The 26,264-nt window shown below is 50.2% G+C and overlaps 1 protein-coding gene across 2 annotated transcripts; it reads right to left on the reverse strand.

Moving 5' to 3' along the window:
• Positions 1 to 536: 536 nt before the first annotated feature.
• On the reverse strand, positions 537 to 21,799 carry FAM234A (family with sequence similarity 234 member A). 2 transcript variants are annotated; one of them, XM_066275449.1, is made up of 12 exons: positions 21,467 to 21,799; positions 7,744 to 8,042; positions 6,543 to 6,659; positions 5,991 to 6,182; positions 4,870 to 5,000; positions 4,354 to 4,486; positions 3,911 to 4,040; positions 3,460 to 3,600; positions 3,240 to 3,315; positions 2,886 to 3,041; positions 1,749 to 1,851; positions 537 to 1,659 (listed from the first exon to the last, which is right to left on the reverse strand). In XM_066275449.1, exons 2-12 carry the CDS (start codon positions 8,009 to 8,011, stop codon positions 1,448 to 1,450), a joined length of 1,659 nt encoding a protein of 552 aa, XP_066131546.1. In that variant the 5' UTR covers positions 8,012 to 8,042; positions 21,467 to 21,799; the 3' UTR covers positions 537 to 1,447. The 2 variants fall into 2 exon arrangements, with proteins under 2 accessions (XP_066131546.1, XP_066131547.1); XM_066275450.1 differs by lacking the exon at positions 21,467 to 21,799 and adding an exon at positions 18,909 to 19,108.
• Between the last annotated feature and the right edge of the window lie 4,465 nt (positions 21,800 to 26,264).

The raw sequence follows: 26,264 nt of genomic DNA on the forward strand, positions 1-26,264 counted from the left end.
GGCCCCAGACGACTTTCATTGCAAACTTGTCCCTTTTCATAGAAACATTTGGGGGGGTGGGGTGGGTCACAGGACAGCTTTTCATATTTCAGTGTCCACAGGAAATTCCTACAGGATTCCTAAACCATCTTCTTCATCACTTTGGTACCCAAAGCTACATGTCACCGAAACCTCCACCTGGGCCCCTCCTGCCTGAGCAGCAGCCAGAACTCTCTCCCAGCCCCTCCCTGGCCAGCCTACCAGGGAGACCCAATGCCCCCGCCTCAGGCGGGAGCACCTCTACTTGGGCTGGGTTCCTGGCTTGCAGGGGGTGAACAGGGAGGGGTCCTCAAACCCAAGACGAGCTTGGAGGCTGTGCTGAGAATAACCTCTGGGTCTTTAGTTTCTGATCTGGCAGGTGTGTGTGTGGGTACTCTTAGAAGCATAGGCTGATCCCCCTCACCCCCTCAGACACCTTCCCACCCCATCCCAGATGCCTGGCCAGGAACAAACCCGTCTCACACCTTGGGAGCAGACAGACACCAGGTGCGCACATGCCCTCTGGGGCTTTATCAGCCAGTGCAAAAGTTTTATTCTGGTTTCTTCCCGTGGTACTGAGTTGTCAGGCTGCTTTATTCTGTCCGGGCCGGGCTACTGCACAGTGTGCAGCTGCCTGGGGTGCGACAAGGCACAGAGGTGAGTCTTGCATCAGGTGACACCGGTAACAGGGATGTCCAAGCACCAGGAAGGAGGGGAGCTGGCTACGTCTAGGGTGCAAGGACTGCAGAGGGACAAGTAGCTCCAGTGTATTGAGAGGTGCAAAATGACCCCAGTGTGTATCCTGTGGCCAGCTCCCTGGGAAATTCACAGCCCAGCAGCTGGCACAACAGTGCACCCCCCTCAGGGCACCCAGGCACCCACAAGCAGTGCTCCCCATCATGTCCTACAAGCCCCACTCCTCATGGGCTGAGTCAAAGGGGCTCCTCAAGGCAGGTCGCCACCAACTATGCTAGAGCCCTTCTTCCGTGCTCTGGAAAGAGCTGGCGGCTGGGACGGCTGCTGGTCTCGGCTGCTGCCCTGTGCCACCCCGGGCTCACCACCTTCTGAGCTCCGTGAGCCCAGGGACACAGTGAAGAGAAGGAAGAACTTCGATGGGAAGTGGGGAGGAGACTTCTGCAGGATGGGCCTGGGCTCCTCCTGCAGGGAGGCCACGGTGAGAGCAGCCGGTCTTAGAGCACGCAGCCCGACGGGGCACAGTGAGGACTGGTGTAAGGACACAGCGTGCTGAGGGCTGAGGACTCGGTGTCCCCTTCCCTCCCCACGTCTCTGGGTCTGAAGGGGGCCCTGTGGAGAGCGTCACTAGGCTGAGGAGTAGGGAGTCAGTGTAGAAACCAAGGGATCGAGAGGCCCACTTCCCAGGATGCTCCATTTCAGCAGGAGAATCTCATGTGCTCCGGCCGCTGCGCATCTAGGTCTCACTCCGGTACCGCAGACGGGAGAGCCGGTCCCGGACGGCATCGTCGCTGTCGGCCCCATCCTCGGTCAGGCGAACCACCCTGCTGCTCAGGATGAGGTCCTGCACCTTGTGCTTGGCCATGGACACCAGGCCGGGCGTGTCCGGGCTGGCTGGGCCCGTGAGGAGGATGCAGGCGGCGTGGCGGCCCGGCTCAAACAGGGTCACTGTGGGGACAGAGCTTTTAAGTCTCTTAGGGCCAGACAGAGCACACCTCCCGGTGAGGGGTCCAAGTCCACGTCCCAGAGGCACTCACCTTGGAAAGCGACGATGTTGGCGGAGACGTTGGCCAGCTCCAGCAGGACACCAGGCAGCGTGGGGTGAAACATGTACAGGCTGTGCTGAGTGTCTCCGGGTTCCTGCGGGGAGGACCTCACAATGAGGCACGAGGCCCACCAGGGCTGCAGCCATCTACCCATGTGGCCCGAGGCACCATGTGCCCTGGCCTGGCCGCTGGGCAACGCTGTGCTCATCCCTTAGGGCAGTGGTCAGCCAACTCATTAGTCAGCAGAGCCAGATGTCAACAGTACAACGACTGAAATTTCTCTTGAAAGCCAGGTTTGTTTTTTTTTACAGAGACAGAGAGAGAGAGAGAGGGATAGATAGGGACAGACAGACAGGAACAGAGAGAGATGAGAAGCATCAATCATCAGTTTTTCGTTGCGACACTTTAGTTGCTCATTGATTGCCCTCTCATAAGTGCCTTGACCGTGGGCCTTCAGCAGACCGAGTAACCCCTTGCTCAAGCCAGCGACCTTGGGTCCAGCTGGTGAGCTTTGCTCAAACCAGATGAGCCCGCGCTCAAGCTGGCGACCTTGGGGTCTTGAACCTGGGTCTTTCGCATCCCAGTCCGACACTCTATCCACTGCGCCACCGCCTGGTCAGGCAAGAGCCAGATTTTTTTAAACTTAAACTATCATATATAGGTAGATACACTCCTTATCGAGGTAGGGCCTGCACGTGGTATTCTGTGGAAGAGCCACACTCAAGGGGCCAAAGAGCCGCAGTTTGCCGACCAGGGCCTTGGGGCAAACTGACACCCTGACTGTGCCAGAGCTGTGTCCACTGGGCCCACAAAATGCCAGTCTGAATTCTGCACCCACCTTCCACTCCTCTTCCCCCAACCTGAACATGCTTCTGGGCAGTGTCCAGCTGGACCCCATCCCCAGCACATCCCACTTCCTCCCAGGCCCCCTGTCCGTCCCCAAGGTAGACCCAGTCCGGGCTTCCCCTGTGACCAGGGCGCCGCCTCGTCCTGCCCACCCTCCCACGGCTTCCATTTATCTGCGTGTCCAGTCACCCAACTAGCTCCTCAAGGTGGGACCGAAGGCCCTGGTCTCCCACGCTGGCTCCTAGGACAGGGGTATCCCTCGATGCTGTGCCCTGCCCATACCGTCTGGTTGGCATCGACCAACTCGTGGGAACCCCAGAAGAAGAATGCTGAGCGGTGGTCTGCGGTCGGCAGGCTGGCAGACTGCGGGGCCCCAGGGAGGCCTGGCAGGGCCTGGCTCCACAGGACAGCCCCGGTGCTGAGGTCCAGGAGCAGGATCTGGGGGGGGCGACAGCATGGGGGCGCTGAGGGTGGGCTTGCACAGGCACAGGCCCCAGCTGCACCAGCCCTGAATGAGCTGCTCCATGAGGCCCAGGTGCCCCCGAGGGCCCTCCTGTCCCAGCTCAGCCCACAGGTCACAGCCCTGTCTCCGTCCAAACTAGGACAGGCGGGACCACAAAAAGGAGTGCAGCCAACCTGTCTGTGGAGGCCAGTTCCATTCTCAATGAGCACAGCCGAGCTGTCAGGTTTGTAGTGGCCGAGGATGGGTTTTCTAGACGAGCACGGAAGAGTAAGTCACAAGAGGTGTCCGTGAGGGGACACTTGGGGACATGTGTGCCAGGGCCCTGGGCGGGAAGCTTGAGGGGGCTGAGCTGGCCCCTGAGAGCAGGGCAGGTTCCTGGAAAAGACCCCGCACCTGAGGACCTGGGCGGCGCTGAAGACCCACTGCGGGGCCAGCTTCTGCCCGTCCAGCAGCACACAGGCCTCCGAGCTCACAATGAGCAGGTCCTCGCCGCCTTCCCCGGGAACACTCATCAGATAGTGGACGGCTTCAGAGCTAGAGGGGGGAGGGGCACCGCTCAGACACACAGGCTGCAAGCGGGGCCCTCCCCAGGCACTGCCCTCCTGACTCCCACGGGCAGCCCTTAGCTCTCTAACTGGAGAACACGAAGCAAGGGCCTCGCTGGGCACGCAGAGAGGGTGAGCGCTCTGCTGGGACCTTCCCTGTTTCCACGCGGCTTCCGTCTGCCCAGTGCCTGTGTCTGAGCCCAGGCCGGCCTCCCCGTGCCAGCAGCAAGGCCCCTGGCTGCATGGCTGCTCCAGGACCAAGGACCTGGGCCAGGCCTGCGGGCACCGCCCAGACCCACCTGTGCAGAAGCAGCTTGCGGCAGGTGCTGTTGACCATGTCCTCCCAGAGGGGGTCTGTCCTCAGTGGGCTGTCTCTTCCGGTCACTTTTTCGTGGACGCCCTTCACAGAGCAGCCACACAGGGAACTTGCTACTCAGAACACAGAAGAGCCTCAGGTCAGCAGGGCTTGTTGCTGGGGGACCGGCAGAGACGCACCCATCTGCCTGCTTCCAGGGGCACAGGGTGCCCCCACCACCCGAGCCTGGGGGCGGGGCTGGGACCCGCTGAGGCTCTCTCAGCCTGTCCATGGTCAGTCTGAATTCCCAGAGCAAAAGCAGCTGACGAGCCTGAAGGCAGCCACAGCTCTCCCCATACTCTGCTCTCTCCAGGGTGCAGGGCTCATCTGAGACCAGTGTGGCCTCCACAAGTGACGCCCTCCTGGGGCCCGGCAGGCACAACATACCACAGGCGAAAAGAATGTAGTGGGCGCCTGCCCTGGTGACATAAAGGAGGGAGCCACTGGTCCCGCTGACACCGAGGCTGCCTCGGTGGCCAATCTGGTGCCCGGTGCTGCCTGAATAGAGGTAGCTGTTAACCTGCAACACAGGGGCAGAGAAAGGAGTCAGGACGCCCTCATCTGGGAAAGAGCTGCTCTGACGTAACAGTATCTGATCCCAGGCACCTGGGCGTGGCCTGCCCGGGAGAAGCGGGCAGTCTCCCAGGTTCAAGGCCCTCCCGGTCCTCAGCTCACCCCTGCTGCAGTGGCACAAACAGGAAGGGCACTTCCACCCTTGGGGAGGCCCGGAAGCTGCAGACAGCCCACTGGGTCTGCAGGTGCCAGAGCACAGGGCCTTCGGCCAGTCCCCTGACAGGTGACCAGACCCAAATTCTGCGTGGGAAGTGAAAGTGGCCCAGGGAGCAGAGAAGAGGGGCCACGCGGTGCAGGGGCTGCAGTGACTCGGGGGGAGAGCTACGGTACCTCCTCATCCTCCTGGGTGAGAACCAGCAGGTCTGGGGCCCCATCAGCATCGAGGTCGGGCACCTGGAGTAAAGGGCTGAGGATGGAAGCATTCCTTCCAAAGCTGCTGGGATGGCTCCACAGGGTCTCCCCTAAAACGAAGCACACATCCCTGGGCGCTGGCCCCAGATCCCTTCCAGCACAGCCCGCAAAGGCAGAGGCAGTGTGAGCATGAGTGCTGAGAACACCAATGTGCACAGCTGCAAAGAGACCAGGGCTGATGTACCCGAGTGTGCACGCATTCATTCTGGGAGCTGCAGAGCCCCCCAGCGCTGAGCTGACCCTCCTCCCCTGGATAAACAGGACCTCACCTTGCCATGTCCCGAGGCCCCCCAGGCCCCCCGTCTGCTTCTGGGCTCACAAACGGACCCTCTGCCCCCAGGAAGGCCCTGGCTGCGAGGCCTGTGCCCTGGCCCTTCACGCAGAAAGAATGAAGGTGCTCAGGGTTAACCTGAGGACTGCAGGTCCTAAGGTTACAGCTTCTGACTCAGACATGATCTTATCTTTTTAAAATACTGATTCCTCTCTCAAAGTATTTCCAGCCTGCTCTTTATCTTCCTCTATATCCTCAAAACCACAACTTGTCAGGGAAATGCTAATACCCACCAAATCTAGTGTTAAGGCACATTAGTCCTCAAGACCTTGGTAACGCATGAGTGGCCATTCCCTCGGCCTAGACACAGCCGGTGACAGTCGGCCCAGAGAGGGGCATCCTCACGTCTAGAGCACTGACGGGCGGGCGCACGTCTGCCCTGCCATGGTACGGGGCCCACGCTTGCCCAGGGCGCGGCCGAAGAAGGCTGCAGCCACTTCCTCCGTGCCCCGCGGCAGCCACGCTCCTCCTCCCCACCTCTGCCACCCACAGAGTGTTCTGCTGTGCCCCCACAAGCACGATTTAAACAGGAGGTGACAAGACCCAACAGTGTGTGACATGTCAGAGGAGCTTTAGCGTGTGACTGCCAGGTGCCCGTGTCCTCACGTGGGGCTTCCTCCCACTTCCTTCTCACCCAGTCACACCGTCTGACCCTTCTCAGAGCACGCCGGCGCCGGCCCAGGTGGAGGCGCCCAGAGAACCAGCCTACCTGTAAATAAGTCCACTGCGATGAAGGAACCGGGTCTGTCCATGAGGACGCAGGCGGAGGATGCCTTGCTGTCTCTCAGCTGGGGGACACCACACAGAACAAGGGCCCCATCCTGGGCTGCGGGCCTCTCCCAGAGGAGGCTGCCGTTGGCCCCTGATATAGCGGCCACGAAGGAGCAGGGCGAGGAAAAGCCTGGAGAAGAGACAGGACCGGCTCCGTGGGGCTGTGCACGCAGCCTGCGCACTGCCAGCCCGCGCCCTTCCGCACACCTCGCTCCCGCCACAGCCCCTATCGCCTGGCCTCACTCTCTTCGTATCTGGACCTTACCCGTCCCAGACCCACGGGGGCCCCAGGATTGACCCTGTGGAGGTCAGCAGCCAAACAGGGTGGGTGCTGGGATGGGGGCCTGCCTCCTTGTCTCTTTTTAGTCCTGCTGTAAAAGAAGGGTGATGATGGTTCCCAGAAACTCTACCAACTGCTTCCCCAAACACTGCAAGAACAAGGTTTCTGCCCCTACAGGGAGTTCTTCCTTTTGTGGATAAAAAAACTTACCTTCATCAGTACAGGACTGGTTGAAATTGTTGCTGCTATTGGTGCTCTTGTAAAGAAAGAGAACATCTTGGATTCTGTCCCTGTTTATGTCTTTTGTGGCCAGAAAGTCGTAAGTGACTGAAAAAGAAAACCAGACTCCATTCTTCTGGCCACGCCTGCTGTAAGGGCCAGCCATGTCTGACGGGACTATGTCTCTGCCCCTTGGACGTTAGTGCCAGGCAGAACCTGCCACTGAGAGATCACCACAGGGACTGGCAATTTCCCACACCCCTTCACAACACCAGCAATTCTTCACAGACACGAGAGATGACGGTGTCAGAGGCTGGCCTCGAGGAAGGAGCAAGCGGGACACCTGGGTGCTACAATGGACGTTCCGGGCACCTTCTGTTCAGGACTGAATTCCTCCTTGTATCAGCCTGGGATCGAGGGAGACCACATTTCTATACTTGTAAGGGTCTAGCCTTCCCTTCACTCGAGGACTCACAAGATAAACTGTTATGTTTAAAAATCAAACACCAAAACAATGAAGTTGGGCCCTAACTTTACAGCATACACCAAAATGCACTCAAAACGGAGCAAAGACACAAACTTAAGAGCTAACACTATAAAACTCTCAGCAGAAAAAACAGAGGGAAATCCTCATGACTTGAGTTTTGGTAGTGATTTCTTTGATATAGTAACAAAAGAACAGGCAACTCTAAGAAGTGGAGCGCCCAGATGGCGGCTGATTTAGTTGCTCTACATAAAGGCCAAGCTTCCAGACTGCCCATTTTACGAGAGAAATGACAACGTGCTTTATTCTAAGCCAACCAGGTTAGCCAGAGCACTTCCGGAACAAGGGATTATAAAACCGACTGCATATGCGCATTTCATAACAGCCTTCTCTGTATCTCTTTTGCTAGTTACTATTTCATTATTTTTCAATTCCGAAAAGTGAGCAAAAGGGCCACTTTCCTGTACTGACTCAGCCCATCCTTCCTAAAATGAAAGCAGGTGCTGTGCTACCACGGCAGGCCTTCCATTTTTAACAAGAGGCTGCTCTTGTAGCTCCCCCCAAATTCCAGGCAAACCGTGGACGCAGAACTGGCAGCCACTCAGGACTGATGGACTGTCAACGGTGACCTCCAGACTGCTGGACACACATGCTACCCCCACCACCCACCCGGAGGAGAGGATGTCACTGGGAGGGGGAGGCGCGCACCCGCCGTGTTGTAACTGATCCTCCACATCCCCTGGGACACCGGCCTGTCTGGACACGGGATTACGAAGGACATCACGAACACCACCAAAAGGCAGAGGAACACGGAGAAGAAAAAGGCCACCGTCCGGCACCGGGAGAGGCGGGACTGCAGGGGTGTGCTTTTCAACTTATCTTCCTTTTTCAATCGCTTTCCCAGGTTCTCCTGCAATTTCCCACCTTCGTTCTTCAAGGGGTGGATTTCAGCTTCTAAGTCTTTGCTGTTGTCCATCGTGCGCACATGCCAGTCTACCTCCGGATCACTGCAGCAGTAAACAAGGCCAGTCAGGGGCTGCAGCTCAGCCCCTCCCAGGTCCCGCTGTTCTCAGCGTCGTAGCAGCATGGGTGCAGTGCTGACTGCGGGCCATCAGCCCAAGAAACAAGAGCTAAATAAATGTTCAGGGGGTCACGATTCCACCTAAGGAGGTCTTTATTTCAGAAAGACAAATTGGTTGTACAGAGCCAGCACAGGAAATAGTTTCATCTTTCACACACTACTATTTTTTCTTTTTAAATTTTTTTATTATTATTTATTTATTTTAGAGAGGAGAGGGAGAGACAGAGAGAGAGAGAAGGGGGGAGGAGCAGGAAGCATCAACTCCCATATGTGCCTTGACCAGGCAAGCCCAGGGTTTCGAACCGGCGACTTCAGCATTTCCAGGTCGACGCTTTATCCACTGCGCCACCACAGGTCTATTTTTTCTTTTTTACACGAGAAAGAGACAGACAGAGAGAGACAGAGATAGACAGGGACCAACAGACAAACAGGAAGGGAGAGAAAGGAGAAGTATCAACTCATAGTTCCATCACTTTAGTTGTTCATTGATTGCTTTCTCATATGTGCCTTGACTGAGGGGCTCCAGCTGAGCCAGTGAGCCCTTGCTCAAGCCAGCAACCTTGGGCTTCAAACCAGCAACCTTTGGGCTCAAGTGAGCAACCATGGGGTGATGTCTATGATCCCACGCTCAAGCTGGCGACCTTGGAGTTTCCAACCTGGGTCCTCAGCGTCCCAGGCTGACACTCTGCCCACCGCACCACCACCTGGTCAGGCTTCTACACTGCTATTTCTTGCCTGCTGGCCCTGGGACAAGCCTAGGGAGCTGCAGGGCAGGGCAGGGCTGGGGCTGATGATAAGACCATACATTAAACATTAACCAAGCCCTGCCAGCTCACTGGCTGGGCACCTCTGATCAGCCTTCTGCCGGCCAGAAGTACAGATGAAAAGAGTGGCTCAGTAGGGCTCCCTGGAGGGTCACGGAGTCCAAGTTAAAACAGTCATGAGTGAACGTGAGCAACAGAGTGTCAGCCTGGCCCCTTACTCACTATGTGAAATGGGCAACTCCTTGATCTGACCTGCCTGGTTTCCTTATCTGTAAAAGGGAAACAATATCTACTTTAGAAGACTGTGTTAAGGGTTAAGTTAGTAAGTAAATAGAAAGCATTGAGAACAATATCTGACAAGTATGAAGTACTCAAATACTAGCTAATTATTATTGATAAGAGGTAAAATATGTTAAAAGTCATATGGAGGAAAGTAAACAGCTGCATGGACGGGTACAGGGGACAAGCATAACTCCTGAGCCTTTTCAGGGAGAACAAGCTCTCTCCTGCCCTGTTCCCCTTTCTGCAGCTGGACTATGGGTGGGTGTGGTGGGGAAACCCAGAGTGGCCACCTTGGAAAATAAGATAGAAAACACTTTTGAAAACAGTGAAGCAGCCCTGGCGGGTTGATTAGTGGATAGAGTGTCAGCCCAGCATGCGGACATACTGGATTCAATCCCCGGTCAGGGCACACAGAAGAAGCGACCATCTGCTTCTCTTCCCCTCCCTCTCCCCCTTCCATCCCTCTTCCCCTCCTGCAGCCAGTGGCTCAATTGGTCCGAGTATTGGCCCTCAGGCACTAAGGATAGCTCGGTTGATTGGAGCACTGGCCCCAGATGAAGGGTTGCTAGGTGGATCCTGTCTGTCCATGCACATGTGGGAGTCTGTCTCACTATCTCCCCTCCTCTCGCTTAAAAAAAAAAAAAAACCCACAAAAAAACAGTTAAGTCAAAGGATAAAATAGCATGGGTCCCTGGTAGCTGGAAACCACCACCATCAATCTATTTTTTATTTTTAAAGATTTTATTTATTAATTTTAGATAGAGGAGAGAGAGACGGAGGAAAGGAGCGGGGAGCATCAACTCACAACTTCTCATAGGTGCCTTCACCAGGCAAGCCTGGGGTTTCGAACCGGGGACCTCAGCGTTCCAGGTTGATGCTCTATCCACTGCGCCATCACAGGGCAGGCAATCTTTGAGTTCTTTATACTCGATTATACGAGAAAGAACAAACTTTTATCTTGTATAAGGCAAGATAATAATTGTTTTGATACTTTTTAAACAGTCAAACTAGTGTCCTAAAACATATTATATTGAGAGAATGAAAGGGATCATATGGGCCAAAGTGAACTGTAATCCTCACCTACCCAAAAAGAATGTCAATGACTCAAAATGGGTGAGAACATGCCAGAATGAGATGGAGGTAACACCCAGAAGAAACAGAAACTGCCTCCAACAATGGAGTGAAGGAGGGTGGGAGGTAAGAGACCGGTGTTTCTGGTATAAACTTTTCATTCTTTTTTGGTTGTTTGGTATAAACTTTTAACATTCTGACTTTTTTTCTTCACTTAATAAAAGCTCTTCATGAGCCTGACCTGCAGTGGCACAGTGGAGTGGGCAGAAAGTCGACCTGGCCTGACCAGGTGGTGGCGCAGTGGATAGAGCATCAGACTGGGATGCAGAGGACCCAGGTTCAAGACCCCGAGGTCGCCAGCTTGAGCGTGGGCTCATCTGGTTTGAGCAAAAAAAAATCCCACCAGCTTGAACCCAAGGTCACTGGCTCCAGCCAGGGGTTACTCGGTTTGCTGAAGGCCCGCGGCCAAGGCACATATGAGAAAGCAATCAATGAACAACTAAGGTGTTGCAACGCGCAATGAAAAACTAATGATTGATGCTTCTCATCTATCTCCGTTCCTGTCTGTCCCTGTCTATTCCTCTCTCTGACTCTCTCTCTGTCACTGTAAAAAATAAATAAAGAAAAATTAAAAAAAAAAAAAAAAAAAAAAGAAAGAAAAGAAAAAAAAAAAAAGAAAGTCGACCTGGAACGTTCAGGTGGGCTTGCCCGGTCAAGGCATATGCAGGAAGCAACTATGAGTTGATGCTTCTGCTCCTCCCCCTTCTCTCTCTAAAATGAATAAATAGCCCTGGCCAGTTGGCTCAGCGGTAGAGCGTCGGCCTAGCGTGCGGAGGACCCGGGTTCGATTCCCGGCCAGGGCACACAGGAGAAGCGCCCATTTGCTTCTCCACCCCTCCGCCGCGCTTTCTTCTCTGTATCTCTCTTCCCTCCCGCAGCCAAGGCTCCATTGGAGCAAAGATGGCCCGGGCACTGGGGATGGCTCTGTGGTCTCTGCATCAGGCGCTAGAGTGGCTCTGGTCGCAACATGGCGACGCCCAGGATGGGCAGAGCATCGCCCCCTGGTGGGCAGAGCATCGCCCCATGGTGGGCGTGCCGGGTGGATCCCGGTCGGGTGCATGCGGGAGTCTGTCTGACTGTCTCTCCCTGTTTCCAGCTTCAGAAAAATGAAAAAAATAAAAAATAAAATAAAATGAATAAATAAAACCTTAAAAAAATTTATTAAGAACCCTGCTGCCTGACCAGGCAGTGGCGTAGTGGATAGAGCGTCGGACTAGGACGCAGAGGACCCAGGTTTGAGACCCTGAGGTCACCAGCTTGAGCGCAGGCTCATCTGGTTTGAGCAAAGCTCACCAGCTTGGACCCAAGGTCGCTGGCTTGAGAAGGGGTTACTCAGTCTGCTGAAGGCCCGCAGTCAAGGCACATATGAGAGCAATCACTGAACAACTAAGGTGTTGCAACAAAAAACTGATGATTGATGCTTCTCATCTCTCTCCGTTCCTTACTGTCCCTGTCTCTCTCTCTGACTCTCTCTCTGTCCCTGTAAAAAACAAAACAAAACAAAAAAACCCTGCGTATACATCCACTGGGGTAGCTTTAATAAAAAAAATTTTAAAATGACAAGTGTTGGTGAAAATGTGGAAAAACTGGGACCCTTCTACATTGCTGGTGAAAATGGAAAATGATGAACCGACGTGGAAAAGTCTGGCAGTTCCTCTGGCCCTGGCCGGTTGGCTCAGTGGTAGAGCATCGGCCTGGCGTGCAGGAGTCCCGGGTTCGATTCCCGGCCAGGGCACACAGGAGAAGCGCCCATCTGCTTCTCCACCCCTCCCCCTCTCCTTCCTCTCTGTCTCTCTCTTCCCCTCCCACAGCCAAGGCTCCATTGCAGCAAAGATGGCCCGGGCTCTGGGGATGGCTCTGTGGCCTCTGCCTCAGGCACTAGAATGGCTCTGGATGCAACAGAGCGATGCCCCAAAGGGGCAGAGCATCTCCCCCTGGTGGGCATGCCGGGTGGATCCCGGTCGGGCGCATGCGGGAGTCTGTCTGACTGCCTCCCCATTTCCAGCTTTGGAAAAATGCAAAAAAAAAAAAAAAAGTCTGGCAGTTCCTCAAGAGTTAACAGAATTGCCACATGCTCCAGCGATTCCACTTCTAACCCCAAAGAGATGAAAACAGACTCACCCAAAGACTTGTAAACAAATACTAATAGCTTCATTATTCATAACCCAAATGTCCATCAACAGATGAACAGATAAGCAAAACGTGGTAATGCTGCACAACAGGATGTTCGGCCATGACAGGAACGAAGCACCCAGACACTACAACATGGAGGAACCCTGAAACCACTTATGCTCAGGGAAGCAATCCAGACACACAGGCCACCTATTATGATTCCATTTATATGCTCAAGAAGGGGGGCATATTAGCAATTTCTTATGGCTCCCTCCAATAATGCTCTGTGCACTGAATGCATAAAACGTGTTTTAAAAACATAAGTGAAAAAAACAAACAAACATGATAAGTGGCCCTGGCCAGTTGGTTCAGTGGATAGAGCACTGGCCTGGCATATGGACATCCTGGGTTTGATCCAGATCAGGGCACATATGAGAAGCGACCATCTGCTTCTCTCCTCCCCCCCTTCTCTCCCTCTTCCCTTCCCACAGCCAGTGGCAATTGGTTAGAGTTTCAGCCAGGCACTGAGGATAGCTCAGTTGATTCGAGCATTGGCCCCAGAAGGCGGTTGCTGGGTGGATCCCAGTTGGGGTGCATGCAGGAGTCTGTCTGTGGCTCCCCGCCTCTCACTTAATTAAAAAAAAATTTATTCATTGATTTTTTTTAAAGAGATTGGCGAAAGAGAGAAAGAGGGTGGGGATGAGCAGGAAGCATTTTGTATAAGTAGTTGCTTCTTGTATGTGCCTTGGCTGGGCAAGCCTGGGGTTTCAAACCAGCGACCTCAGCATTCCAGGTGGATGCTCTATCCACAGATCAGGCAGTTTTTTGTTTTTTTTCTGAAGCTAGAAACAGGGAGGCAGTCAGACAGACTCCCGCATGCGCCCGACCGGGATCCACCCGGCATGCCCACTAGGAGGCGATGCTCTGCCCATCCGGGACATTGCCCTGTCGCGACCAGAGCCACTCTAGCGCCTCCGGCAGAGGCCATGTAGCCATCCCCAGTGCCCGGGCCATCTTTTGCTCCAATGGAGCCTCTGCTGCGGGAGGGGAAGAGAGGAAAGAGAGGGGGAGGGGTGGAGAAGCAGATGGGCGCTTCTCCTGTGTGCCCTGGCCGGGAATCGAACCCGGGACTTCTGCACGCCAGGCCAACACTCTACCACTGAGCCAACCGGCCAGGACCAGGCAGTATTTTTTTTAAAGGAGAAAATATGTAAAGAACACTTAGGGAAAAGCTCTGATTATAGATTAACATTACTATCTAGTTTCACCAACTAGTAACATAAACTGAAAATTTCGTCAATGGCTTAAAAAAAATGAAAAGATAACCTCACCACTCTAACATTACATATTGATGAGGTCAAAAGTCACTCTTACAGGCCCTGGTCAGACAGCTCGGTTGGTGAGAGCGTCGATCTGAAGCACAGAGGTTGCTGGTTCAATCCCTGGTCTGGGCACATACAGGAACAGATTGATGTTTCTGTCTGTCTGTCTCTCTCCCTCCCCCTCCTCCTTCCCTGGCTAAAATCAATAAATTAACAAAAAATCACTCTTACGGTCTGGGTGAGATTTCTTGCTTTCTTTTGGGGGACTCTTGCCCATAATGAACTCCCAGTGAGACTATTTTCTGAAAAACAATTATTATATAGTATCTGGTCATGTACAGTAAGTATTCCCCCTTTATCTAAGGTTTCAGTTGCTCCTGATCAACCACGGTCTGAAAATACTAAATGGCAAGTGACCAAATGCATATAATTTACTACAGTATATTATTATAACTGGTCTATTTTATTGTTTTCCTCTTACTGTGCCTAATTTATAAGTAAAACTTCAACATAGGTATGTACGTAAAGGAAAAAACATAGTACATACAGGGTTTGGTACTATCTGTGGTTTTAGGTATTCACTGGGGGTCTTAGAATGTACCCCTGTGAATAAGGGGGGACTACAGTATTCATTGGGCATTTGTATTGTTCTATTAAATTGCCTTGTCCACTTAGCTTGTGGTATGACTTGATAGTAAGAAATATTGCCTGACCAGGCGGTGGCGCAGTGGATAGAGCATTGGACTGAGATGCAGAGGACCCAAGTTCGAGACCCCGAGGTCGCCAGATTGAGCGCGGGCTCGTCTGGTTTGAGCAAAAAGCTCACCAGCTTGAACCCAAGGTTGCTGTCTCTAGCAAGGGGTTACTCGGTCTGCTGAAGGCCCGCGGTCAAGGCACATATGAGAAAGCAATCAATGAACAACTAAGGTGTTGCAACGCGCAATGAAAAACTAATGATTGATGCTTCTCATCTATCTCCGTTCCTGTCTGTCTGTCCCTGTCTATCCCTCTCTCTCTCTGAAAAAATTGATTTTTTAAAAAAAAGAATTTACTTATTGATTTTAGAGAGAGAAGGGGGGAGTGAGAGAAAGACAGAAACATCAATCTGTTTCTGCATGTGCCCTGACCGGGGATCAAACCTATAACCTCTGCGTGTGGGGACAACGCTCCAACCAACTGAACCATCCGGCCAGGGCTATTTTCAACACTCCATTTGCTCGTTCTCCCGCCGGGAAGCCCTGTCTCTCAGTCCTCGAACCTCAGCTCGAGCAGCATCAAGCCCTGTGTGAGCACGACTGATCTGGGCTTAGCCACCTTTCGCCCCAGACAACTTGGGTCTTTTTCTTTCAAAGCACTAATGATATCCATCCTGCAGCTGACTGAGAGCTATTTACGGCAGAGGGACTTGTGTCACATCCCCTGTGCCAAACACGTAGCTGACACTCAGTAAGTGCCAGTTACACGAAGGGGAGAGAGCTTCATGGAAGCCTGGACAAGAGGATGAATGTGATAAGGCACGGTCATTCTCTTCACACCACACAGACTCTTGCATAGACTTCACGATCTGTAATCATTAATCGATCTTTTATCAAGTGTGGTTAAATGCTTGACCCGAAAGCTGGCAGTTATATACAAGCATGGCTTAAGAATGTCTTTCACATTAGGAGGCCTGTGTCATGGCCAAGAGTGGCCCAAGTATTCTGATAGCAGTTCTACATGGGTACTGGAAAGACACCCACAATATCCAACTGGGCAGTACTGGATTTTCAGCTGAGCAATGCAAAAGTCAGACAATGACAGCTACAGTGTTCAGCTGTTTACAGTGTACAGCTGAACAACTATTTTTGTTCTTCACCAAGCAAATAAGCCCAAAAGAAAGAACAGGCCCTTGATCATATTTTAAAGGAAGAATTCACTGGGGGTCTTGGAATGTACCCCTATGAATAAAGGAAGGACTACAGTATTCACTGGGCATTTGTATTGTTTTATTAAATCGCCTTATCCACTTAGCTTGTGCAATGACTTAACAGTAAGAAATATTGATTTTTTAAAAAAAATTTTATTTATTCATTTTAGAGAGGAGAGGGAGAGACAGAGAGCGAGAGAGAGAGGAGAGACAGAGAGAGAGAAGGGGTGGAGGAGCTGGAAGCATCAACTCCCATATGTGCCTTGACCAGGCAAGCCCAGGGTTTTGAACCGGCGACCTCAGCATTTTCAGGTAGACGCTTTATCCACTGCGCCACCACAGGTCAGGCCAAGAAATATTGATTTTATAAGGTCTACCGGAAAGTTCTGTCCATTTTTGGAATAAAACAAAATATAAATTTTTCTTACCATCAATAAACTTTATTAAATAATATAATTGCTATTATTATTAACGATTTCTTGCCAGCGTGAGGGCAATTTGTATATCCCATTTTTGAAAAATGTTTTATCTTTTGATGCAAAAAATTGAACCAAGGCCCTGGCCGGTTGGCTCAGTGGTAGAGCGTCGGCCTGGTGTGCAGAAGTCCTGGGTTCGATTCCCGGCCAGGGCACACAGGAGAAGCGTCCATCTGCTTCTCCACCCCTCCCCCTCTCCTTCCTCTCTGTCTCTCTCTTCCCCTCCCATAGCCAAGGCTCCATTGGAGCAAAGATGGCCCAGGCGCTAAGGATGGCTCCATGGCTTCTGCCTCAGTCGCTAGAATGGCTCTGGTCGAGATGCCCCAGATGGGCAGAGCATTGCCCCCGATCCCGGTAGGGCACATGCGGGAGTCTGTCTGACTGCCTCCACGTTTCTAGCTTCAGAAAAATACAAAAAAATTGAACCAGTGCTTGTTTGATATCTTCTTCATTTTTGAATTTTTTGCCCTTCAAAAAATTTTGTAAGGACTAAAACAAGTGATAGTCGGAGGGTGCTAAGTCTGAGGAATATGGTGGATGCGACAGACATGCTTCTGTAGCATTTCTTCCTTGTTGAAATTTGTAAAAGTTACAGTGGTGTAAATGAAACTTTAGCAGTAGCCATGGGTACACTATTGCTTCACACATAAGACTAACATGAATCAACTTTGTTTTAGTTAATTTGCTATGTCACTATGTATACATTAAGTGATAAAAATAGAGAGGCACACATGCGCCAAATAAACATGTGCTTACGTGTTGAAACTTGTGATAGAAACGGACAGAACTTTCCTATAGACCTTATATTTTCTTTTAAAAAAAATTTATTCATGATTTTAGAGAGAGGAGGTGGAGGGAGGGAAGGAAAGAGAGAGAGAGAGAGAGACAGAAACATTGATCTGTTTCTGCATGTGTCCTGAACAGGGAGCAAACCGGTCATGGTATCTGGATAAAGGCAAGTGCATCACAGTATGTGCAGTCAGTAGCACTCACAGACCTCAAAACACAATCCTTTTACACAAGTGCAAAACTTTATATTTTTGAGAGAGAAGAGGAAGAGAGAGAGAGAAAGAAATAAGAACAGGAAGGGAGAGATGAGAAGCATCAATTTGTAGTTGGGCACTTCAGTTGTTCACTGATTGCTTCTCATATGTGCCTTGACCAGGGGGCTCCAGCCGAGCCAGGGGCCCCCTGCTCAAGCCAAGTGACCTTGGGCTTAAAGTCAGCAACCATGGGTCATGTTGATGATCCTGCGCTCAAGCCAGTGACCTTGGGCTTAAAGTCAGCAACCATGGGACATGTTGATGATCCTGTGCTCAAGCCAGTGACCTTGGGCTTAAAGTCAGCAACCATGGGTCATGTTGATGATTCTGTGCTCAAGCCAGTGACCCTGCGCTCAAGCTGGATGAGTCCTCACTCAAGCCCACAACCTTAGGGTTTCAAACCTGGGACCTCAGCATCCCAGGTCAATGTTCTATCCACTGCACCACTACTAGTCAGGCAGTGAAAAACTTTAAAAAAAAATTGTTTCTGTATGTGTCCTGATCAGTGATAGAACTGGCAACCGTTGTGCATTGGGACAATACTCTAACCAACTGAGCATTCTGGCCAGGGCCCAAGTACAAAACTTTTAAAGTAACTGAGGATAGTTCACAGTACCTCCTAAAAATAAGCTGAGGAATATTTATCTGCATTTCAGACAAGTTGTGCTGGTTAGTCCAGAAAATAACACCGAGTGAGCCTTTTTCCTGAATTCTAAGCCAGGTTTTACTTCCTTTGACTCCCCCTGAAATCAGTGCTGCTTTTGTCCTTACATTAAGGGCAGTGGAAAAGCAAAAACTCTCAAAAAGATAATGTAGCCTGACCTGTGGTGGCACAGTGGATAAAGCGTCAACCTGGAAATACTGAGGTTGCTGGTTCAAAACCCTGGGCTTGCCTGGTCAAGGCACATATGGGAGTTGATGCTTCCTGCTCCCCCCCCTTCTCTATAATAAATAAAGAAAATCTTAAAAAAAAAAAAAGATAATGTATAACTCTTTTTTTTTTTATTATTCATTTTTAGAGAGGAGAGAGAGAAAGAGAGGGAAAGAGAGGAGAGAGAGACAGAGAGAGAGAAGGGGGGAGGAGCTGGAAGCATCAACTCCCATATGTGCCTTGACCAGGCAAGCCCAGGGTTTCGAACCGGCGACCTCAGCATTTCCAGGCCGACGCTTTTTTTATCCACTGTGCCACCACAGGTCAGGCTGATAATGTATAACTCTTACTTGATCACTTGATCAACACCGCAAGTAGGCCTTAACTCCAACTCACTTCCTTTTTAATCATTATTTAAAAAAACTTTTTTTACTTAAATGTTTAAATATTCACAAAAGTAGACAGAGGCCACCAGCCTATGTACCCATTACTCAGGTTCAACAATCAGCACACGCAGCCGGTCATCTTCATCTATAAGCCAGCATACTTCTCCCCAGTCCCCATCTCCGGCTCCTAAAATTTTGCCCCACTTTATTTATGTCACTTGATCTCTCAACATCTACTTCTTGGTTATTCAGTTAGGAATTGGTAACCTCTCCTCCCCCACCTTTCTGACATCATCACATCCAGACAACTTAATCTCCATGACTTTACAAAGTGAGAGTGAGAACAAAATTCACTAAATCCATGGGCTTTATACAGACCACGTTTGAGTGAGACGCACAGTAAGTTTTGAAACATCCAACAAATTCTGTAGATTCTAACTTATCTCTTCACTTTAGCTCCCAATGGCCACTGCATTGTCTTATTTTTATAGCTTCTTACCTGGATTTCTGCAGTCCTCTCAAATCGTCTTTCCTAGAAGCTACAGTCAGAGACAGCGTTCTAAAATATCTCCTGATTGTGTCATTTCCCTGTTTAAAAACTCTTGAAGGACCACTCACAACTTTAGGACAAAGCTCAGACACCCCGGTTCGGCTCCCGGTCTTTCCACCACCTGGCTCTTGCCTACCTCTAGCGTCACCTCTCCCCAAACCCTTTGTCCAACATCTGTTCCCCTAGTCACATTGCTGATCTTCTGTACACACTGTTCCTCCGCCTGTTTTCATCTACTAGTTACTCCCATAATGCTTAACCTTCCCTTTCACATTGCTCCATTCACAGGTGATAAATCATAATCATCCAACCAAGCCACTCCTGAATGCCTGCCTCACAGAATCTGAGATAGTAAGTGTTTAAATTTGTGGAAGAAAAAAAAGTAATAAATCATAAATTCCTATCTGAGTAGGTCATGGTGGATAGCCACACCCAAGGCAGATAATTTCTTCAGGGAAAGATTTCTAAGCTAGCCCTGCCCATTATTTTTGTGCATGTAGGTTAGCATATTTTTGAAATGCCTCCTTTCAGACCCCTCCTTCGAAATCGTGACCACTCTCAACACCCAATCTTAGCTATAATCTTTGCTATACTGCAATCCGATCCCCACTGAGCTTTCTCCCACCTTCACATAATCTTCCTCCCGTTCTCTCCTTAATCTCAAATGCATAAAAGAAACTGCAAACTGTTATTTTCTGGGGCTTTTGAGATCTTCCTTTCTAGCAATTATTGTCGGTTTTGGCTCAAATAAACTCTTTTCGTGTGTGTGTGAGAGAGAGAGAGAGGAAGTCAAGGAGGGAGAGAGGGATGGGGGGAAAGGAGGGGAGGGAGAGAGAAAGAGAAGAAGAGAGAGAGGAAGGGAGAGAGAGAAGCATCAACTCGTAGTTGCAGCACTTTAGTTGTTCACTGATTGCTTCTCATCTGTGCCTTGATTGGGGGTGGGGGGGCGCTCCAGCTGTGCCAGCGACCCTTTGCTCAAGCCAGCAACCATGGGATCATGTCAATGATCCAATGCTCAAGCCGGGGACATCAGGGCTTCAAACCTGGGGCCTCAGTGTCCCAGGTTGATGCTCTGTCCACTGTGCCAACACAGGTCAGCCTCACATAAACTCTTATTAATGTTCTCTAGAGGTTTGGACATTCTTACATCAAGAAACCCATTAAACTTTGTGTTGATTTATTACACAATGACAGATAACTAATACAAGTAAGTGGAATGAAGGCAGGAACCTGAGAAAAAAAACAACACAGATAAAAACAGGACAAAGAAAAAGGTATGTAAGAGACTAGGGGGCTAAGACCCCCCCACAGACCACATTACCAAATCCTAATGGTCTCATTTAAGCCCAGTGCCCCATCTATTCCTGGTCCCCTGGACTTCCCTGTAGGAAAGCCAGTGGAATCTCTCCAAAGGTTGAACTAGTTTTGATGGATTTTTGGTACTTGAAGCCAAAAGCACTCCAATCAATGCAACAAGGAACCAGAAAACTGGTAAAATGCCCTAATAAATGTCCACTTGATACCAGGGTCATTTCCTTTATTTCATCCTCCCTGCTCTATTTTTTCTTAGCCTGATCCATATTTTGCTTATCTTTTTTGTTACCTGCATCCCCCTGTAGAACCAAGTTCCTTGAAGACAGGAGAGCTGTTTTTTGTTGAGTGCTGTTTCCTCAGCACCTAGAACTGTGCCTGGCACTGAGCAGACACAGTGTGTGTTGAATCACCTAAGCTGCTGTATGGTCCCTGTGAATCAGCAATAAAAGAAATATTGCAGGTCCCTGCTGCAAAGCCAGAGCCTCATCCCGACATGCCAAGGTGAGGGTTCGATCCCAGATCAGGGCACATCTAAGAATCAACTCTGAATGCATAAATAAGTGGAGCAAATCAATGTTTCTCTCTCTCTCTCTCTCAAATCAATCAATAAATTAAAAAAAAAAAGAAAAGAAAGAAGTGGTGTAATCTGGAGGGGGCATTAGAAAGACTTTGGTAGCCAGTACTTGGGAGATGAGCACAAAACATAAAGCCCTCAGTTGAAATCACAGGGTTTCTTAAGGAACAGCAAGTAATCACAACTGCCTACCCTGCTAACTTATTCTGCTCAAGGGCAAACTCTCCTTGTTAGCTCTCAGCCATTCAGTTCAGGGAGGAGCTGGGAACTCTCACAGATCAACGGTGTTTTCTTTCCTTTTAAACTCTCCTGCTTTTGTTAAGACTGGCTATACAAATGAGTAAGTATCAGCTCAGCTCTGGGTTACTTTGCTAGTTTGTTTAACAACGTCCTGACAAGAGGATATGACCTTGTGACCCTGTGAGAAACTTTTCATAGACATTCCGTTTCAATATTACTATGTTTCTAATTAATCTCAAGCAATCCAGGCGGCACCCTGCAGAGCATACTTAGCAATGGTTAGCTTACCTATTGCGCAAGCCAACATGGGGTAGAGCTTCCTAACTGGGAGTTAAATCCTGTCTTCGGGGGAAACGGACTCAAACTCAATGCAACTTACGTCCAGCGTGCGGAACCCGGACCTGTTGATTCTCTGCGACCGAAAGGGCCGGCGTAGCTAGCTGGTCCTGCTTTCTGCGGCGGACTTTTCACTCAGACCGCTGCACGGCCGCGCGTGGATTGCAATACCAAGGGGAGGTGGGCACGAGCACGGGAGGGGTCCTTCGGTGCTGGGGTCTCCAGGGAGCCTGGGTCGCCCAGGCGGAGAGACCAATTATAGACTGAAGAGGTGGTCCCCGTGTCATGCACAAGCGAGGCGGAGGGCGAAACCTCCTTAAATCACCTACAGCCGCACCCACCCGTCTTCCCCACCCGCGCCGCCGCCGCGCCGCGCCCCGCCCCGCCCCCGAGCGTCACTTCCGGCAGGCCGCGGCGGGGGCGGAAGGGCGTAGGGCTGGGCACCGCTCCGGGTGGCCTCGGTTGCTAAGCAACGCGGATGTTGGCGGTGCCCTTGCGGGACCTGACGCTTGAGTCTACTATCCCAGTCACGTGCGCAGGGCTGGCGGATCCTGGCCCACATCTGGCGGCGGGTAGAGTCTCGCGTGAAGCGGAGGTCGCCGCGTGAGCGTGCGGCCGCCACTACGCAGAGCGGGCATCGTTAGTCCCATGGATTTGAAGTAGGATCTGATTGTGACTTCTTCCCGTTCCATGATTATTAAGGCATCTTTCCACTTGTTTCTTAGCCAAGACATTTTCTCTAATCTGGTCCTGTTTTGTGTGAACGGTTTGTCTTTTTCTTGTTGTTTCTTAGCGCTCCCTTTTGGATATTACATTTTTGTCAGTGACTTGTGTTGTAGGTATCTCAGTTTGCGTCTTGTCTTTTCACTTTGTGGTGCCTTGTGATGAACAGAAATTTTTGTTTTAGCATAGAAAAGTGTGTTTTTCATAGTTAATACTTTGTCTTGTTTTAAAGAATCCTGTCCTACCTCAAATTACTCATCTACATTTTTTTAAATGGTTTTAAAATTTGGATTTTTAACACTTAAATCCTTAATTTAGACTGGATTGGATTTAGTGACGGGTAAGGAGGTAAATTCATTTTCTTTCTCCATTTGGATAACCAGAATTCCTAGTGCTATTCCCTTCCATTTTCTTTCTGAATGACATCTTTATAAATTTCTTTAGTGCAGGTGTCCTGCTTTTTGTTTTTTTGTATTTTTCTGAAGTGAGAAGTGGGGAGGCAGAGAGACAGATTATGCATGCGCCCCACCGGGATCGACCCAGCATGCCCACTAGTGGGCGATGCTCTGCCCATCTGGGTTGTTGCCCGTTGCAACCAGAGCTGTTCTAGCGCCTGTGGCAGAGGCCATGGAGCCATCCTCAGCGCCCTGGCCAACTTTGCTCCAAAGGAGTCTTGGCTGTGGGAGGGGAAGAGAGAGACAGAGAGGAAGGAGAGGGGGAAGGGTGGAGAAGCAGATGGGTGCTTGTGTGCCCTGACCAGGAATCAAACCTGGGACTTCCACACGTTGGGCCGATGCTCTACTGCTGAGCCAACCGGCCAGGGCCCTCTTGATGTTTTAACTTTGGTTCCCCAGAAAGCACAACTTGACAGAGATGCTTTTGTGCTGCTATTTTATTAAGGGTTTTGGTCCCAGGGAATTAGGAATGGGGGCCAAAGGAGTGAGGCATGGGAGGAGGAGAGCACAAACCAAGGGGGAGGTAATGAGCTAGCCACCATTTGGTATCAGGCATTCCAATTGCTTGCTTTCCTAAGTTGGTTTCCCAAGAGGATCTGGGCTACTAACGTGTCTCAGGATAGCCAGTGAGGGCTGGGAGTGTGTATGGGAAAAGACATAAATTTGTTCACCAGATTGCATCTCCAGTTGGTCCAAGGTTAAGTTTTGCTCCAGAGAATAGAAATCCTTTGTGATTTTGGATTGCACATGTATGTTCATGTCCAGCCTCAGTGAGTACCGGGAAGTCCCCTTGGTGGGACGAGGACAAATTCCACAAAACAGCCAATGAGAGCAATGGTGAAATGTCAGTACTGCTTCCCACCCATAAGTCCAAAGCCTGTATATTTTAGTTGTTGGGGACTGTGGTCAGTGGTCACCAAAAATGGATATTGGAAATACTTCACATCTTTGTGCACACAAGCTGTTCATCAAAAGGTCACATTTATTTCCCCTCCCCTTGAATCTTCATTGGCCTTTGACTTGCTTTGACCAATAGATAATGGTAGGAGTAAAATTCTGGGGTTTGAGCCTATGCCTTAAAACAGGGGTTGGGAACCTTTTTGGCTGAGAGAGCCATGAACGCCACATATTTTAAAATGTAATTCCGTGAGAGCCATACAATGACCCATGTACGTTACGCATTATCCAATAAAAATTTGGTGTTGTCCCAGAGGACAGCTGTGATTGGCTCTAGCCACCTGCAACCATGAACATCAGCAGTAGGAAATGAATGGATTGTAATACATGAGAATGTTTTATATTTTTAACATTATTTTTTTTGTTAAAGATATGCCTGTGAGCCACATGCAGCCATCAAGAGCCACATCTGGCTTGTGAGCCACAGGTTCCCGACCCCTGCTTAAAAGGACTGACAGCCTGACCTGTGGTGGCGCAGTGGATAAAGCATCGACTTGGAAATGCTGAGGTCGCCGGTTCAAAACCCTGGGCTTGCCTGGTCAAGGCACATATGGGAGTTGATGCTTCCAGCTCCTCCCCCCTTCTCTCTCTCTGTCTCTCCCTCTCCTCTCTAAAATGAATAAATAAATAAAAAAATTAAAAAAAAAATACCTCTCTCTAAAAAAAAAAAAAAAAGGACTGACAGCTTCCATGCCTTCCCTGGAAACAGCCAGTTGCCATCCTATGGAGCAGCCTGGTCTAGACTGCTGAATGACATGATCTTATCATGTACAGAGAGAAGCCACTTGGAGGGGCCAGGCATGTCAGTGAAGGACCTTTACTTAGCCCAACTTCATATAAGCCAACACCACCTAGAGCTGAAGACCCCAGGGCCCAGCTAAGCCATGACTGAATTCCACAGAATCATGAATAAATCACTTTTGTTTCACACTATTGAATTTTTCAGTGACATGCTACACAGAAATTAGTATTTGACTTGCTTTACCATAAAATAGATCTCTTTTTTTAATTTTTTTTTTAATTTTTTTTTTACAGGGACAGAGAGAGAGTCAGATAGAGGGATAGACAGGGACAGACAGACAGGAACGGAGAGAGATGAGAAGCATCAATCATCAGTTTTTCGTTGCGACACTGTAGCTGTTCATTGATTGCTTTCTCATATGTGCCATGACCGCGGGCCTTCAGCAGACTGAGTAACCCCCTGCTCGAGCCAGTGACCTTGGATCCATGGTAGTGAGCTTTTTGCTCAAGCCAGATGAGCCCGCGCTCAAGCTGGCAACCCCAGGGTCTGAAACCTGGGTCCTTCCGCATCCCAGTCCGACGCTCTATCCACTGTGCCACCGCCTGGTCAGGCAGATCTCTTTTTTTTTAAGTGAGCGAGAGACACAGGAAGGAAGAGCTGAGAAGCATCAAATCGTGGTTATGTCACTCATTTATTGTTTGCTTCTCATGGGTGTCTTGATGGAGGTTGGGGGGGGGCTCCAGCTGAGCCAGTGACTCTTTGCTCAAGGCAGCAACCTTGGGCTTCAAGCCAGCAACCTTTGGACTCAAGCCAGTGACCATGGGCTCATATCTTTAATCCCATGCTCAAGCTGGCGACCCTGCACGCAAGCCAGAGACCTTGGGGTTTCAAACCTGGGACCACAGCATCCCACATCAATACTCTATCCACTGCAACACCACCTGGTCAGACTAAAATGGATCTCTCGGTATAAGGCAGTGTTGTGCAGGATTCCATGTGACTTAGAATTTTGCAAGCCTTTGAATGTGTGGGCTGGTGTGGAGTTGCTGTTGTCAGGGAAAGCCAATACACATTTGGTTATACTGACAGTTCCAAAAGGATGAATCACTGCCCCCCGGGGTAAAAAGTCCATGGCTAACAACTTCCCAAGAAATAGCCTGATCCCCTAGGGAATCAGGCCAATGTGTAGGCGAGTTCACATATAAACAAGGCCTTTTAATAGAAAAAGAAAAGAGCCTGACCAACCGGTGGCACAGTGGATAGAGCATCAGACTGGGAAGTGGAGGACCCAGGTTTGAAACCCCAAGATTGCCAGCTTGAGCGCGGGTTCACCAGCTTGAGTGCAGGGTCGCTGGCTTGAACATGGGATCATAGACATGACCCCAAGGTCGCTGGCTTGAGCCCAAGGTCGCTAGCTTGAGCAAGGAGCCACTCTGCTGTAGCCCCTGGTCAAGGCACATATGAGAAAGCAATCAATGAACAACTCAAGAGCTGCAACGAAGAATTGTTGCTTTGCACCTGACCTCTGATGGTGCAGTGGATAAAGCGTTGACCTGGGAACACTGAGGTTGCTGGTTCAAAACCCTGCACTTGTCTGATCAAGGCATATATGGGAGTTGATGCTTTCTGCTCTTTCTTTCTTTCTTTCTTTCTCTCTTTTTCTCTCTCTCTCTCTCCCTCCCTCCCTCCCTCCTCTCTTAAATGAATAAATAAAAATAATAAATTAAAAAAAAAGAATTGATGCTTTGCATCTCTCTCCATTCCTGTCTGTCCCTCTCTCTGACTCTCTGTCAAAAAAAAAAAAAAAAAAAAAAAAAAAAAGGAAAAGAAACCTCTCAGATCCCAAATAAAGCCCAGAAAGCTTTAAAACACAAGAGTGGAAGCTTGAGTTTAGGATAAAGCTCCCGAGATGGGGAGAAACACAGTGAGTTCAAATGGCTGGCTTTGTGGATGCCACACTTGTT

This window comes from Saccopteryx bilineata, chromosome 4 (assembly GCF_036850765.1).
Source record: "Saccopteryx bilineata isolate mSacBil1 chromosome 4, mSacBil1_pri_phased_curated, whole genome shotgun sequence".
Taxonomy (NCBI): domain Eukaryota; kingdom Metazoa; phylum Chordata; class Mammalia; order Chiroptera; family Emballonuridae; genus Saccopteryx; species Saccopteryx bilineata.